At 39.7% G+C, this 16,202-nt stretch overlaps 1 protein-coding gene across 1 annotated transcript in view; it reads right to left on the reverse strand.

Annotated features, from left to right (window-relative positions):
- The window catches only part of dnah7 (dynein, axonemal, heavy chain 7), a 70,406-nt gene that overhangs the window by 22,907 nt on the left and 31,297 nt on the right, over positions 1–16,202 (reverse strand). Inside the window, exons 38-47 of the mRNA XM_088353582.1 lie at positions 14,365–14,708; positions 12,882–13,062; positions 12,618–12,803; positions 11,837–12,000; positions 11,571–11,725; positions 8,569–8,759; positions 7,678–7,811; positions 7,260–7,595; positions 7,068–7,194; positions 5,147–5,341 (exon numbers count right to left, since the gene is read on the reverse strand). Of these exons, the coding sequence (XP_088209708.1) occupies positions 5,147–5,341; positions 7,068–7,194; positions 7,260–7,595; positions 7,678–7,811; positions 8,569–8,759; positions 11,571–11,725; positions 11,837–12,000; positions 12,618–12,803; positions 12,882–13,062; positions 14,365–14,708 (2,013 nt within the window). The remainder of the gene's footprint in view (positions 1–5,146; positions 5,342–7,067; positions 7,195–7,259; positions 7,596–7,677; positions 7,812–8,568; positions 8,760–11,570; positions 11,726–11,836; positions 12,001–12,617; positions 12,804–12,881; positions 13,063–14,364; positions 14,709–16,202) is intronic.

The raw sequence follows: 16,202 nt of genomic DNA on the forward strand, positions 1-16,202 counted from the left end.
CATGGCGACACTGTCTTAAGACATTTTCTCATTGCGGTGTGGAATAGCATGTTTTTTAAACACCTCATTACAGCATTTTCCCCACTATATGACATCAATAAAAAAGTATTTTGCTTGACCCCAAAACATATCAATTTTGAACTTTGCAGTTTTTCTGTGTGACAAGTCCCATCTTTACATGCCTTTGTGTCACTGATTGACGTCATCAAATGCTGATCTACTATTGGTTCGTGTCATGTCATCATAAAAATGTGGATATGCTGCTGGCTGAACTACCTCCCACAATGCCTTTCCCCTCATCCAGTTCAAAATATCATGCCCTTTATAAAAAAAAATCACGTTGGTGATACTATGCTGTATTTTTTGTACTGCATTCATTTTTTTGCTATGGGTCCCAAGGCTTGTAGTGATGCTAAAGGGAGAAGCAACTGTAGATAGGAAGCTTGCGATCATCATAATATGAAGAAGGGACAATTGCTGCCTCGCTATGCTGTATGGCTGCAACTAAAGACAATACTGTACATGAAGAATATCAGTTGTTACCATAAATTGATATTTTCTGTGCAAACTAAAAGTTTGAAACTCTCCTCATCAATTCAATTGGTCAATCGTTTGTTTGTCCAAATTATCTATTGACCACCCATATTCACTACACTATGTATAGTTTTGTTATTTAAATGTTTTTATCTGGGATTCTAGGGGTTCGTAGGTACAAACTACATTTAATTATAAGTGTAGCAGATGAGTGTGTTGATTAGAAATCAGCATGTGTGTTTGCACCACATATCTATTTAACAGCTGTTTGTGCATCCAGATAGCACAGACGCTTCCAGCAAACTGGGGAATAAAAACATTTCATTAGATGGAATTGCACTTCTTTTCTTTTTGGAAAAAGCCACTGTGTTGCTGTTTTTTTAAACTTATTTCTTTACAAAGAATTAGGTGAAACAGGGGTAGGGAACCTTTTTAACCCAAAGAGCCATAAAAGCAAAAATATTTTAATTTTTTTCTTGAGAGCCGCATCAAATATTATAAGACAAAATTCAATAAAACCACAAAACCGCTCTTCAGACAAGAGTGCATTCTTTAGCCCATGTTCTTTCACTGTATGATGTTTGATGATTTGATAGAATCTATAAAATCTATATTGATATAAATATACAACTTAAAATGTGTCTCCCTCCCGTAGTTACTTAAGAATGTTAAGGCTCATTTTGACTGTCATATTTGTCCTAAATAATGGTTTCAAAACAGTTCTTTTGTAATAATGTCACAAAATACTGCATAGCTCTGCTCATTCCTACTGCTCACCCAATGAAATTGCTCTAAGTGCTTTGAGAGCGCTTCTGGGTAAAAAGTTAGTTTTGGTTTGAAGTTTGTTTTGTGGCTTTTCATTATAAAATGTCTCAACAATAAATATAGATTGTTTAATGAGCTTCCATGTTAAGGATTATTCAGCGATTTACAGTCACGAAGGGGTCTGTTGGTGTGACAACTTTACTGTAAACTGTAGTTAATATTGTGTCCGATATACAGTGGAACCTCGGTTTTCGAACGCCTCTCAGTTCAAACAAATCGGATTCCGACCAAAAATTTCAAGAAATTCTTGCTTCGCTGTTCGGTCAAAAAATCGGAGTTCGAACGCCGGTAATGCGTGAGTGCGTACGCTAGGGTGCGATGCTGAGCGGCGTACGGGTGTGGATCGCTCTTTTCGTGACCAACTGTTATCGCGTGCGGACGTGCTTCGTTTTGCTTTTGCTTTAAATATAGGTGTAACAAGTTTTTTAGCCCCTAATTATGCCTCTGAAGAAAGTCAGTGCAAGCAGCAAAGTTGCTACAGGTGAAAAAAGCAAAGGATTGCGTACAACTATTGCATTTAAGAAAGAAATAATAGCAAAATATGAAAAAGGTGAGCTGATCTTGCAAGGGATTACCCCACCATCCACCTGTGCCTTCTGCTGACCACCACAAAGGTAAGAAATCCTGTTCATAATTCTTTTCTTTATCATTTTTATTTTTTTATTTTTACGCGTTTGTGTTAGCGTAATCTTTCGTACAGAAGTTTGCGATAACGCGAACGTACGATTAGCTTGGGTTAGCTTTAAGTTTACGTTAAACATTCAGTAAACATTCAGGGTGTTGGAACGGAGACCAACATTGAGGGTGTTGGAACGGAGCCCCCTTTGCAATGAACCGCTAACCACTTGTTGTGGAGACCCGGGTGCTAAATGACTTGTAAACGACCTGATTTTTTTAATTTTTACACGTTCATGTTAGCGTAATCTTTCGTACGGAAGATTACAATAACGCAAACGTACGATTAGCCTGGGTTAGCTTTAAGTTTACGTTAAACATTCAAGGTAAACATTCAGGGTGTTGGAACGGATTAAAACGATTTAAATTATTTTAAATGGGAAAAATGATTTCGGTGATCGAACAAATCGGTTTTCGAACAGGGTTCGGGAATGGATTATGGTCGAGAACCGAGGTTCCACCGTATACTAGACCGAAGGCACAGTCTTGGCCTTCATTTTAAGTAGACTGGCGCGATTCGTATTAACATATTAAGTGATTGCCCAAGTTGTCTCCGAGCCATAGATACTCATGAAAAGAGCCATACAGTATATTGCTCGCAAACCACAGGTTGCCGACCCGATTTAAAAGTTTTTTCGTCCATTGTCTGGATTATTCTTCAAGGTTTGTTGGGAATGCGCCATAATTATCAAGTTGGTAGTTATTGAACTGATAATGGCCAAATATGACATCGGTTTTTCGGAAAACAGACAAGATAATTAGTCACTTGACGCCACGCTGTATTCAATCAGCATATACTACTTGTCGGAAGAATTTGATGTATTTTAGTTCTTCTTTAGAATATATTTTGATTTTCTATAGAAGTAGTCGCAAAATTTTTGGTCATTTATCCTCTCGACCTCTTCATAATGGTCATGGGGCACTGGAGAGCTTGGCCATAATCATTTTGAACAAGTTGTCAGAAAGATTCTAGGCATTGACATTTGTCATCATAATACAGTTTGATAATAATAATATAATAATAATAATTTCCTTTGTATTGTCATTCTTTGTAACAATGTACACAGAACGAAATGTCGATACACCTGACCCGTTGTAGCGAGTCGATGCAGCCGCAGCCAACAGAGGGCGCCGCCATTATACCAATTAGGTATGTCTCGGCCGAGGCGCGAACCAGCGAACTCCCAGTCTCAAAGCGGGCACACTACCATCTAGGGTACTGAGCTGGTATATTACTGTATTTAAAAATTGTACCACAACTTGGTTGTGTTATCCCTACATAGTGTGCGCGAGCCACCAGAAAGCTTGGCTATAATCAGTCAACACGACTTGTTTGAAAGACTAAGCATTGATATTCCTCAATAGAATTTATTGGATTTTCCATAGAAAAAGTGACACAACTTGGTCATCCCGCCCCAAGCGGAAGCCTTTCCAGCAGCTCCGTATGATTTATTGATTTATTGTTTTTATTGTCTGCTTCTATCTTTGGTGTTTTTCGTCCCATTTGACAACTACAATTTGGCCTACTTTCTATCCTATGGACATGGGTTTTAACGCACAAAAATATGTTTATTCGAGGAATCAACTCCTTGCCCTGAAGAATTCTCGTGCTGGCGTGATGCCCTATGGTGGATGGAGAGCCGGAGGTAGCTAAGCGGCTAGCAGCGTTATAAGTCTTCGGTACCGTCCGTAATCATGGTAAATGTAAACTCTCTACCAAATAAGACCGACGAACTGGCTATGCTGGTGAAAAACATCAAAGCGCACAGGGAGTGCAGTTTGCTGTGTTTTACGGAAACGTGGCTCACGTCCAGCATCCCGGACGCCAAGGTGGAGCCACCCGGAGCTACCTGGACCGGAGCCATCCGGCTACCCGGCTTCAGCTCTGTTAGACAGAGACGTGAAAGCCTGCGAGAAGCGGAGGGGAGGTGGACTCGCTAACACAAGGTGGTGTATCCCTGGGCACAAAGATTTCCATCTGCCGCAGGGATGTCGAACTTTTGGACTAGCGTGTGACATCATCCACTCCGCTAAACTACAACAAGCACCCCGAGGGCATCCCTTTTAATCTGTTAATAAACAACAAAGGAGACTGCTGGAAGTGTGAATTTCCCAACGGGGATGAATAAAGTATCTATCTATCTATCTTCTCTACCTCTTCATAGTTTGCGTGAAGCACTGGAGAGCTCGGAAATAAGCATTCAAAAAGATTTGTTAGAAAGACTCTAAGCATTTATGTTTGTTATAATTATATATAGTTTGATTTTATAGAGATGTAGTGGCACAACTTGATTGTGTCACCTCTCTACTTTTGCATAACGTGCGCAAGGCGCCAGAGAGCTTGGCCATAATCAGTCGACACGACTTGTTAGAAACATTCTTAGCTATGTTCCTCATTAGAATTTTTTTTGATTTTCTATAGGAGTAGCAGCACAAATTGGTCATTTATTCCCTCTACCTCTTCATAATGTACGTGAGGCACTGGAGAGCTTGGCCACAATTAGTCGACATCATTTCTGAAAAACTTTTAGAAGCCTTCATTTTTTTCATTAGAATAGATTAAAAAAAATTATAGAAGAGGTAGCACAACTTGGTCGTTTATCCTCTCTACCTCTTCATAATGTGTGCAAGGCACTGGACAGCTTATACATAATTAGTCTACATGACTTTTAAGAAAGATTTAAAGCATTTAGGTTCCTCATTAGAATATACCGTATCTGGATTTTTTTATAGTAGTTGCACAACTTGGTTGTCTCTTCTCTTTACCCCTGAATAATGTGCGCGAGGCAGCGGAGAGCTTAGCCATAATCAGTCAATATTACTTGTTAGAACGATTATAAGCATTTATGTTCCTCATTAGAATATATTTTACTTTTCGATAGAAGTAATCGTACAACTTGGTCATTTATCCTCTCGACTTCTTCATAACGTGCTTGAAGCACTGGAGAATTTTGCCTGATTCAGGCGCATAGCTCAGACTGTTCTGATTGTACATGATTCTGAACTTAAGCTTCTTCTTTTTTTTTTTTATATCACACTCCTGCGTTTGTTAGCACGCCGATCAGTGTGGGACAAAACCTGCAAATTCAAGTTAGGTATTGCCCCCACTCACCGTGCTATCGTAAACCTCCTTCCACATATTCCTGTTCTGGGCCATGTCCCTTCGCAAGCCTTTAAAGGGTTCCATAGCATCCAGACGGCAAAACTCGTCCCAGGACTTCTTGGGGAGCCACGTACAAGGGTTGGAAAAGGGGTTGTCCAAGCCCACGCCGCCCGTCAACAGGAAGTGCCAGTCTTCCTCGTTCACCTGCAACGTCGGGTTGTTATGAAATAATTGCCCATAACCACCTTTTGAATTGTGATTGTGAAACAACTCCTGTTGATGTTACAATAGTTGCATTTGAGGTGAGTACAGTAGACCGCAGCCTTGTGACATTTTCGGTACCAATTTTGTAAGTCTTAGGTATGACCCGGCCGAGTCTTGAACCAGCAATCTCCAGATCTCGGGGCAGGCACACGAGCCCCAAGGCAACCAAGCTGGTAGTCTTTACATAAATGCTATTATTTTGGAAGTAATTATTTTTGGTTTGTCGTAGTTTAAAGTAAGATATCGCAAGACAACAGAAAGTTCACTATGATGCTTCGACAAGAAATGAATGTGTTTTATGGCATTTTTGAAGTGGCAAAGGGTATTTTTTTTTGTCATTTTTGTGTTTCAGGTCTTAAAATGTAGGAAACGTTTTTGAATTGCTTACAATGTTCAATTGATTCAACTCCTATGCAGATTAGCTTAGTGTTGTTGTTTGCGCATGATTGGTGATTCAAAGGTCAAAGTTCTGCCCCATCTGACTGGTAAGCCAATCAAGTACTGGGATTGCTCATTGACTAACATCATAAAATCGTTGTTTGTTAGACTTGAATGTCAAATTTGGTTGTTATTATACTGGCTGGGTGACAGGATGAAAATAATAGCCCAATATTTGTTTTAATGTCATGCAGTGATCCTCCAGTAATACATGTGCGATCTACCGTTAGATCGCGGTCTACCTGCATCATGAAAATGCCAATATGCTTTTGGCTAAACTATCTCCCACAATGTCATTTTCTATTTATTCACTTTAGACTATTGTGTGCTTCGTAAAGACTCAGCGAATCGGCAATACAATTTTGTATTTTTTTCTCATTGGTCGTCATACTTGCAGTGATGCCAAAGGGGGAATCAAAAACATCATAAGCATGGAAACAAAGCTTGCGATTATCAAAAGATACGAAGAAGGCACACTCATTATTCTTTCCCCCACTATTCCGTAATTTTACTTTGCGATTCCCCACCACAGAAGGGGTCTATTGTACAGCGTTTAAATAGAAGATAAAAAATCTGATTCTAGCTTGTTACATCAACGATTGCGTATCATATACTTACCAAATAAAGCAAATTAAAAAAAATACAGTATTGAAACCAAGGGGTCGGCTTATGTGTGCATTAAATAAGATTAACACAAGGAGGTGCAAGACAGGCATAGCCACTTGGAGGACCACGGCGTTGAGGTGACTTCATGCTGCCCCTCGACCAATCTATTCTGTTCAGTCAGTCGATGCATCCCGATTATGTTTGAGGAGACAGCATCTCATTTCATTTGGATCTAGTGTGTTTTATTTCTTTTTTGTGCTGATAATAATGGGTCCCAAGAAAGAAAAATGGAAACAGTTGCAATAACAATCAAATACGAAAATGGTGTACGAGGGTCTGCCATTGAAGCACTGCTTAAAGGTACAGTAAATGGTCAAAAACTCGTTTATTTCCATATTTATTACCTTTATATTTATCTTTATCATATACCAATTTGAATAATTATAGTTGTTGATGTACACTTCTTATTAATGATTCAGGTACGTATTTCTAAAGCAGCTTTAGGGGGTCGGCTTACAGGTGATGTAGGTTTATGTGCAAGTTTATACAGTAATTGAAACTTTTTAAGTTGCAGAAGTGTAGAAGTGTATTTTACGTTATAAAATCATTGGCGTTTTCTTACGAGCTTCCTGTGCATGAGCAGACTGACGCAGAGGCAGAAGGAGAAGAGCAGCTTGTCTTTCTCAAAAAGTGAGCGACACACGTTAACGTAGAGCGAGTAGGTAAAGTGATCTCGAAGAATGATGAGCCTGGAATGAATGGGAAACAAGAACGTTGAGTTTTTGGCGCGACTTTAAGTAAGACAGGTCTTCACCTCTCGTCCAAGTCGTCGCTCTTGTCCGAGTTGTCGATGGAGAGGATGAAGAGGTTGATGAACCAAGTGAGTGAGTATTGGTACATGGGCTCTATATTGGCCAGGTCGGCAATGGCAAAGAACAGGATAGCCGAGTGGATGGCTATGGGCTTGTAGCCCAAACGGGTCTCGTCGATCTTCACTTCAGTCACCTCGGCCACTGCTTGCTTCTCTGTGATTTCGTTGGCCAAGACTTTGGACTGGGACAGGATGGTCACTGCGGTTTCATCCTCTAGGATGTTTCCCTCTGAAGAGGACAGCACCTGCAGGATTTTGTCCTCAATTTCCTTAAGTTGCCTAAAGAAAAATAGCAAGGAAGAAGACAATAACCAATTATATTTTCTATTAGAAAATAAGCGAGCAATTTTGGTTGGTCTACCTTTTGTTCTCAGCTCCTTGAAGGATCAGAGCCTGCTTCTCTTCCTCCAGGTCAGGCCTTTCTCGGGCCACCACAATACCCAGCAACTGGTCCTGAATGCCTTCTGGAGTTATCATGAAGTTTAGCAGGGTCACCTACACGGTAAAGAAGAACCAAGATCAATTTGGTGCTATCAAAGTGTGGTATCCTGTGAGAACAGCAGCATACATAAGAATCCGAGGTATATAGCTATAAATCCAAATGGATGGTTTAAGGCGAAGATAAAAATACATGACATGGCTGTTACGGAGCTGACTTTACCTCACTAAAAGTTTCGTATCAAGTGGGCAATCAGAATCTTGGGTGCTACTACTGACAAGTGTGGACCTTTTGCTTGACTTCTAAGGTGATAATAATCAATCTTAAAACTCTAAGAGAGAAGGTACCTAAATAAAATCTAAGACCCAAAAAGAGGGTGGTCCTAAAATATACATAAACCCTGAGAATTTCTTCACAGCTAATCATTCCTCTGCTTCCTTGTGAGTGACCTCAGTATGGCTTCACCTGTATTCTTGATTTTCAAAAACATCTTTCAATCTGACTAATCCTTCCGACATCATAGCCAGCCTACCAGCTCCTCACGCTTACCGACAATACACATCAGAACTTACAAGAATTCATAGACCAGGCCCAGAAAATCGTCGGCTGATAACTTCCCAGTTTGGAGTGCAAAGCCAACAACATGGCCACCAAATCTTACACAAACCCATCACCCTCCTAAATCAGCACACAAAACTGTGTTTCAATGGCAGACGTAGAAATGTATTTTGAATCAATGTCCCTCCTTCCAAGGACAATGTTTTCCAAAACCAAGAAGATAATTTTTAACAATCCAAGACATTCTCGGTTCACCTTGACAGAGGTCTCAGGCAAATAGTGCGGGTTGCGAAGCTTGGTGGTGATGTAAAAGCGAAAGTTGGGCGCATACTCGAAGGTGCTGTCCCCCAGTCGGATGCAGATGGCACCACCTTGTTTAAAAGTCTGCCGCAGCAGCAAAGGCTCCAAGATAGGGTCCAATTCTTCTCCAACATTCTCCAGCAGGACTACAAAAGATGTTATACATTTGTCGAAATCAGTGTACCACTTGTTGCTGTTATTATAGAACGCTTGCAATGAAGAAATGCTTTACATTTCCGGACGGTAATTTTTATACCAATGTTGTTTTATTTTAATCATTAAACAGCCTGGGACTAGAATGCTCGTAATTCCAGGGTTCTTTTAACCTTATCATCAAACGCTTGCAATGAAGAAGTGCTTTGCAATCCCAGGCAGTACTTCGAATGAAATGGTTGTTTTACTTTATACATTAAAAGCTTGCAATAAAGCAGTGCTTTGGATTCCCGAATAATACATGTCACGCCATGGTTATTCAATTTTGATCATTGAATTCTTGCCATGTCGAATGCTTGCAATGCCATTGGTTGTTTTACTTGTGGTCACTGTTTGTCATTGAGGTGGATCTCTACCCATAATAGCACCATATAGCTGTTCTTGTATTTCTACACCCAATATGGTTGGATTACTTTATGTGACCTAGAACATTGTTAATACAAATATATCTATATTAGAAGTGGCAGATATTGTAGATCATGAGGCTTTTGTACAGTTCTCCCTTGTTCTCCTTGCAAGTTCAAAATGAATTAGTGTGTTCTCTCCTAAAAACTATAAACATTTACCATTCAAACGATCCAGTCACATATGGACAAGGATAAGGTACGAAACAAAACATACATCTATAGCATATTTTCTCTCTAGTTTAGAGTCACCCGGCCAACAAAATCAAACTTCATCCTCTTTTGTCTTAATTACGTAACTCATAACAACGATGTCTAGCCTGCCATGTCTCTGTTGCCTGCGTTCAAATTCTGGCACAGTAATGAGAAACCAGCTAGGGAAAATAAATTATTACAAATGCTTCCCATTCCATGAATATTCATGCGCATCCCCATTAAAAATGATAATGCTGTTCTCATGTTGGGAACATTAAGACGTTCTATAATCGTTGAGATGCCTGAAGGTGGAATGCCGAGCTTTTTAAGTGGCATTCAAAGGCTAGAGTCAAGTTGGCGCAGCAGTCTTTAATATTTCATTTGTGTGTTTAATAAACTTGCTTATAAAGCCGCAATACCGGGAGATATTGAAAAAATAAATAAAGATTCATCAGCGGTAAGAGAAAAGGCCGTGAATCATAAAACTGAAAATATGTGTGGCGTAAGCGGTTTCGGGACAGTTTATGAGTCTTGGATTGTTTTGTTTTTTTAATACAGGTCAGCACATTGTTCTGTTTTTGTAACTCATTTACTAGCCTAGCTAAAATTGATCTTTGATGTCTGTGGCTGCCTATTGCGGAGAGGGATATAGGTGAATTTTCCATCATAGATTTGTCAGAGTTAAATTCCTCATCCGGTATCTTTTGCAATGCAAATAACAAAATACATTTTATTGCAATGTTAATGCACCACACTCATCACATTTAGATTTACATTTGCATAATTACGGCATCAATTGACAAGCACTTTTATACGCAAACAAATCTGAGAACTGCCTTTGTTTCCTGGCCGCTCTGAAGCGATCAGAATATCGTTTTCAAGACCACTGACAAACAAATAACAGCTTACACGTGCTGTTCAAGAGCAAACCAAGCTTGCACAAGTGAACACATGACACAAGTAGACGTTGATTAAAAAATTAAATAAAAAAAAAAACAAAGTACCGTGCTTGTTTGCTCCAAAAGTGGGCTCCATTGCTCCATCCTGTCTTGTTTACGAGGTGTGCTTGTACTATGCTTGCTAGAAGCATTGACTTAAATGGATGGATACAACTGTAGCATGTTCACCATGGGGGATAAACAAATGTCCCTGAGAAATTACTAAATACACATAGGGCTTTTTTCGCGAGTTTCAAAAGGGTGCCTCATTGCTGCATTCCAATTGTTTACAATGTGTGCTTGCAGTAACTTGCCAGAATCATGGATTTACACTATCATTGGATGGATATAACTATGGCATTTTCGCCGTGGGGCAGAGAATAAAACAGAAATGCCCCTTTAAAAATCAACCAAAAATATCCCAGAGGAGGGACATACTGTACGTTGTATTTGTGCTGCGGTGTTCAGACAAAACATCCGAAATTGAACATAGCCAAGGAGAAATAAGCAGCCATCTTGGCGACGCTTGCCAGGTTGGCCAGCATCATTTGGAAGATGTTTTGTCCGACAACACATGTTAACTCATTATAATTCAGGTTTTTTATGCCTGTTTTTGCCAATATTATAGAGTTCCAAGAAGTTAGTGATAGGAGGAAGTAAAAGAGAAAACTGATGAGAATAACAACTGAGTTGAAGAAGAATATGGTTGCCAAATACAAGAATAGTGTAAGATTAAAAGGTTTAAAATGATTTTATATATCTATCTTTATTATGTTAAATCTTTTATGAACAGTTTATATTAGTAATCATATTTAAGTACATGTTTTATTAATATTTGGGGTATTTATAGTTTTTGTTACACGTTTTATTCATATTTTGGGTATTTATGGTTGTTCAGGCACACTTTTTATTCATATTTCAAGTATTTTGGAATGTGTTGGAAAGTATAAAAACCTTCTAAGGGAAAAAAGTTTAGGTACTCAACCAATTCGGCAGTCTAACACCGATCGCGAAAGGATTATGGTCGAGACAGCGGTATGACTATTATGTAGTTTCTACCTTGCAGAAATGAACTTACACGTGGTTATGGACAGATTAACTGCAAAAATTGAGGGAATACTGTATGTGCAAAGAAAAATAATACATTTCAATGACAGCTAGAGCGGAAGCACAAAAGTGGTTAAGGGCGTCCGTCACGCTGGCTCACCCGGTGTTCCAAACTGAATGCAGTTCTCCAGGGTGCGAACAAAGCCGGGATCGCTCAGCTTAATGATGGCCAGGCTGTTGACCTTCTCCATGTTCTTCACCCATTTGTTGGCCTGGCCTTGCGGATCGATCATCAGAGGCCACCGCCTGGCATTCCTTTACACAAACATGTGTGGAATAGTAAAATAATGGATACAGAACAAAAAATGAACTTCTCTCAAAATAGGCGACCTGTCTCCTAATTGGGGAGCCCATTTTGATACTCACGAGATAATGATGCCGTTATCAATGGAGAAGCCGTCTGTTGGGAGGCCGGCGATCGTCCAGGCCCGAATTTTCACTTGTTCCCCCAGAGATGTAGTTAGAGATATGGTGGCTGAGGAAGGGATCTCCTTGTCCCTGCACTGGTCTGTCCATTCTTTGGTCTGCTCCTGGACAAAAAATAAAATGTGAGCACCACATTTTATAACACACTGTGTTGTAGAATATTGTATCTTAAATGCTGATGAGAAGAAACACATGAAGATACTGTTGGCTTGGCTGGGGTGATTAGCAAACTCGTTTTTTATTGGCAGAAAGCAAATCTATACAAGCTCTGGTTGTATAGGCATTTCAGCAGGAGGATATTTCAACCAAACTAAATTTGGACTATCAAGGTTTCAAGACATCAATGAGTTACAGTTTCTTCAGTTGTTTTATATTACAACATCCTTTCCAAATACCTTTTGCAAAGTTTGTACAAAGATGAGTCTGTGTTTTCTACAACAGTCTCTTCTTTGATGATTTAAATCATCAACCAAAGTCTTTCTGAAGTCACAAGTTTAGACCACTCAAGTTTTAAAGTCTGTTTAAATCCTACCAAAAACGGCAAATATTGCAAAATATTGTATCTTAAATGTTAATGAAAAGAGGAAGACATTTGGCTTGACTCCAGTGGACAGGAAAGATGTTGTTAATTAACTAATCTATTCAAAGCTGAGGATAAGTGGTGCAGATAAATGGATACACACACACACACACACAAAAAGTTATATGCAAGCCCACTGACCTGTCTGAAGCTGGAGGTGAAGGCTCCGAGGTAGGCCACAATCCCAGCCGAGATCAAAATATCTCCCGTCAAGTTGTTGTACAGTTTCCCGAGATTTAGCGCCATTTCGTTCCAGCGGGTTTTCTCGCCACCAAGGCCGCCAATCAATTGCGTGGCACGCTCAAGTTTCTTTTTGCATTGATCAACCTGAATAAAAAAGGAACAGTTAGGTTATGTACCTAAGATGTGCATGTGATTTCTATTTGGTATAGAAATACGAGGAACCTGATCCTCCAGTTCCACTTTCTTCTTCTTTTGTTCGTTGAGGATCTGATTGAGGTTAAAGACTTCATCTTGGACTTCTTTGAGGGCGGCTTGCTTTTTCTGGAGGACTGCCATAGCCACCTTCAGCTCTGATTCGGCCTGAGCCAACTTCTCCTTCTTGGGTGCTACCACTTTAGCCACACTATTAAAGAAGTGAAGAGTCTCGATTAAAATGTCAAGTCTGTAATACTAAGACTAGAAAAAAAGGGGGAGAAAACTGTGAAAAAAAAGTACCGATGAGAGGAGCATAATCATAGAAATTAAATATTTAAAATCAGCAACACACCAAGAGGTGGGAGACCTGATTTGAACCAACTCAGATCTATCCTGTTCCCATAATTGTTGTAATATGTCAGGACGATATTTAGTCAGAATTGTTACATTGTAACTTCTTCATTATTATTTCAGTCATTTCCTTATCCTCACTGTAAATGTGGTCCTGGAGTCGTCCAATTTCGTTGTCACAGCATATCCCATGTTGTAACAATGACAATAAAGGCATATTCTATTCTATTCTATTTAAATGTTCGTTATCTATTTTGTTGTAATGATGTAAATTAAGTTGTGTTTAATTTTGTTGTAAGAATGGCCTTGGACACAGTTGTTAGGACTATCACCTTACTTTTTTGAATAGAATACACAATGAGAGATCAGAACAAGTCCTGAATCTCATCCGGCCAACGTTTCAACACCTCCCCTGCTTTATTAAAAACACCTCAAACACAGTCTTATTTGGGATCTTTTGTTGCTGCTAAATGGTATTGCACTACTTTTCATTGCACTATTGTTACGATGCAATATTTTTCGTTGCACTATTATAATTTGTTTTCAAGCACTATGATCACAATGCCACCTCCAATAGGATAATGTTCTATTCAACAGTGAAATCCCTATAATGTTTAATGCTTAACTTTCTAGTAAATGCATAATAGATTAACAATCATCTTATGGAACACCCATTTAGTAAAATAATTAAGCCCTTGATCACAAAATGTCTTTAAGGACTGCACAGGCCACAGTTACATAATCACCTGATCTGAAACCTATTGACCATCAAGTGACCCTACAGTTGAATAAAGTATTGTCCTTGCTCCAGATAAGGTTATCACCCTTTGGGGGAGTGCCACTCTCAACCGCCCAACCTTTGCCTGAAGAAACCAGCTGTATTTTCCTAATAATATGGTCCTGAAGTATGTTTGTTGTTGTACTCATTTATGAGTGTTTTCCCTTGAAACATATAGTGTGTCTGAAATGCTAAGAATAAAAAAGGAGGTGTCTAGAAGCAGAGCCAGATTGTGTACAGGGGTATGTATCTGAAGAGTCTTGTCTCACATTGTGTGTTTAATTCAAGAATTTCTAAAGCTGGCAGTTCTCCTGTATTAATACCCTGTTGAGTGTAAAACAAGTTTCTCCTACCAGATCTGTTAAGTGTCATTAAACATACCCGTCATACTTGTCCATGGCGCAAACCCACTTGCACAAGCCCTCGGCGGCAGTGGACGCCGTCCGGATCTTCTCAGGTACGAAATCCGGGTTGCTGATGTACCTTTCTCGAATGACGGCCATGATGTTGGAGGGGATATTGTCCCTATCATAGTCACGTAAGCTCTGCAGGAACTTGAGGTCACCCAGCAGCTTCTTAGCTGGACCCCAGTAGTCCTCTACTTTTTTGCCACTTCCGGGGTCGGTGACACGGTCGGCTTTGATCTTTTTCAGAATGCAGATGGCCTCCATTACTAGCTTGACGCCGCTGGGCGGGCTTTTCATGGACTTGACCAAAGTGATGTCCTGAAGACAAATGAATTATATTTTTGGGTTTAGGATCTAGGAGCCAAGGCTCTGCAAAGGTTCAGACTGGACTTACATCCAAAATAAGTTGATTGGGACATGGTCTAAAAGAGTTAATTTATCTGCTGCTGGTCTGTAAATGACTTGAGTTTTCAAAACAGGGGGTGTAGAAGACTAATGGAAGAAGGGCATCAAAGCAAGGGCCAGACTTAAGAAGTTAAAAATCTTTCAAAAGACGCTTATAGTCAAGGGAACCTAATTTAATTTACTGAAAACCAAACAAACATATTCCAACATGATCAGATAAATAAAGCATTTTTTCTTATGGCTCGGTCTGTAATTTTTAATTTTCAATAGGCACAAAATGCACATTTTTTTATTTAAAGATCCCCATAAAATGAACATTAAATTGAATAAGATGCAAATACTAGTAGCTAATGCTAGCTGCTAAACTGTTCTAGTCGTAGGTAACCACCCCTAAAGATAGTGTGAGGGTCTGAGATGTTAGCTGCTTGAACAACTCTAGTACAAATGTTGTGCTAGTAGAGCCCAAAAGAAAACACTAGATATGATGAATAACGAAAATAATAGCTAACTGCTTAAGTTGAAAGATGGTCTCACTATTTCAAACGTGAATTTGTGCTTTTTTTTAATAAGATGCAAAAAAGCACAAGGAAAATAACTCTTAGGTGTATTTGATTATGAATACCACTGGATGTCACTCAATTTCCTGCGTCTTAACCCTGAAAAGATTGAAATGTTAGTAATTGGTCCTTCTAAGTCCCGTGACTTATTCTCTAAAACCGCAGTGAACTTGGACAATTGCCACATCACACAGAGTGACTCACTTAAAAATTTAGGTGTCATTTTCGACCCTGATCTGTCCTTTCAAACACATGTGAAGAAAATTACTAGAACCGCTTTCTTCCATCTCCGTAACATTGCTAAAATTCGTCCTATACCTTCTCAGTCGGATGCGGAAATCATAATTCATGCGTTTGTTACCTCCCGTCTCGACTACTGTAATGCACTACTTTCCGGTCTTCCGATGACCAGACTCAAGAGTCTTCAGCTGGTACAAAATGCTGCAGCGAGGCTTTTAACAAGGACAAAAAAGTATGATCACATCACCCCAATTTTGGCTAACCTGCATTGGCTCCCTGTTAGCCTAAGATGCGATTTTAAGGTTCTCCTACTACTATACAAAATCATACATGGACTTTCCCCCTCATATCTTTCAGATCTGATCTGCCCTTATGTCCCGGCCCGAAGCCTTCGTTCCGAGAGCGCCGGTCTCCTGGTGATCCCAAGAGCCAAGAAGTGTTCCGCTGGTTCGAGAGCGTTCTCCATCCGGGCACCGGTGTTGTGGAATGCTCTTCCCCCTGAGATCCGATCTGCAACCTCGGTGGAAATGTTTAAATCTAGGCTTAAAACTCACTTCTACTCTATAGCATACGAGTAACCTAATCTTCTTATATGTAATAACTTGTGAAG

Source organism: Urocampus carinirostris, chromosome 14 (genome assembly GCF_059441175.1).
Source record: "Urocampus carinirostris isolate Australia breed hairy pipefish chromosome 14, RoL_Ucar_1.0, whole genome shotgun sequence".
Lineage (NCBI taxonomy): Eukaryota > Metazoa > Chordata > Actinopteri > Syngnathiformes > Syngnathidae > Urocampus > Urocampus carinirostris.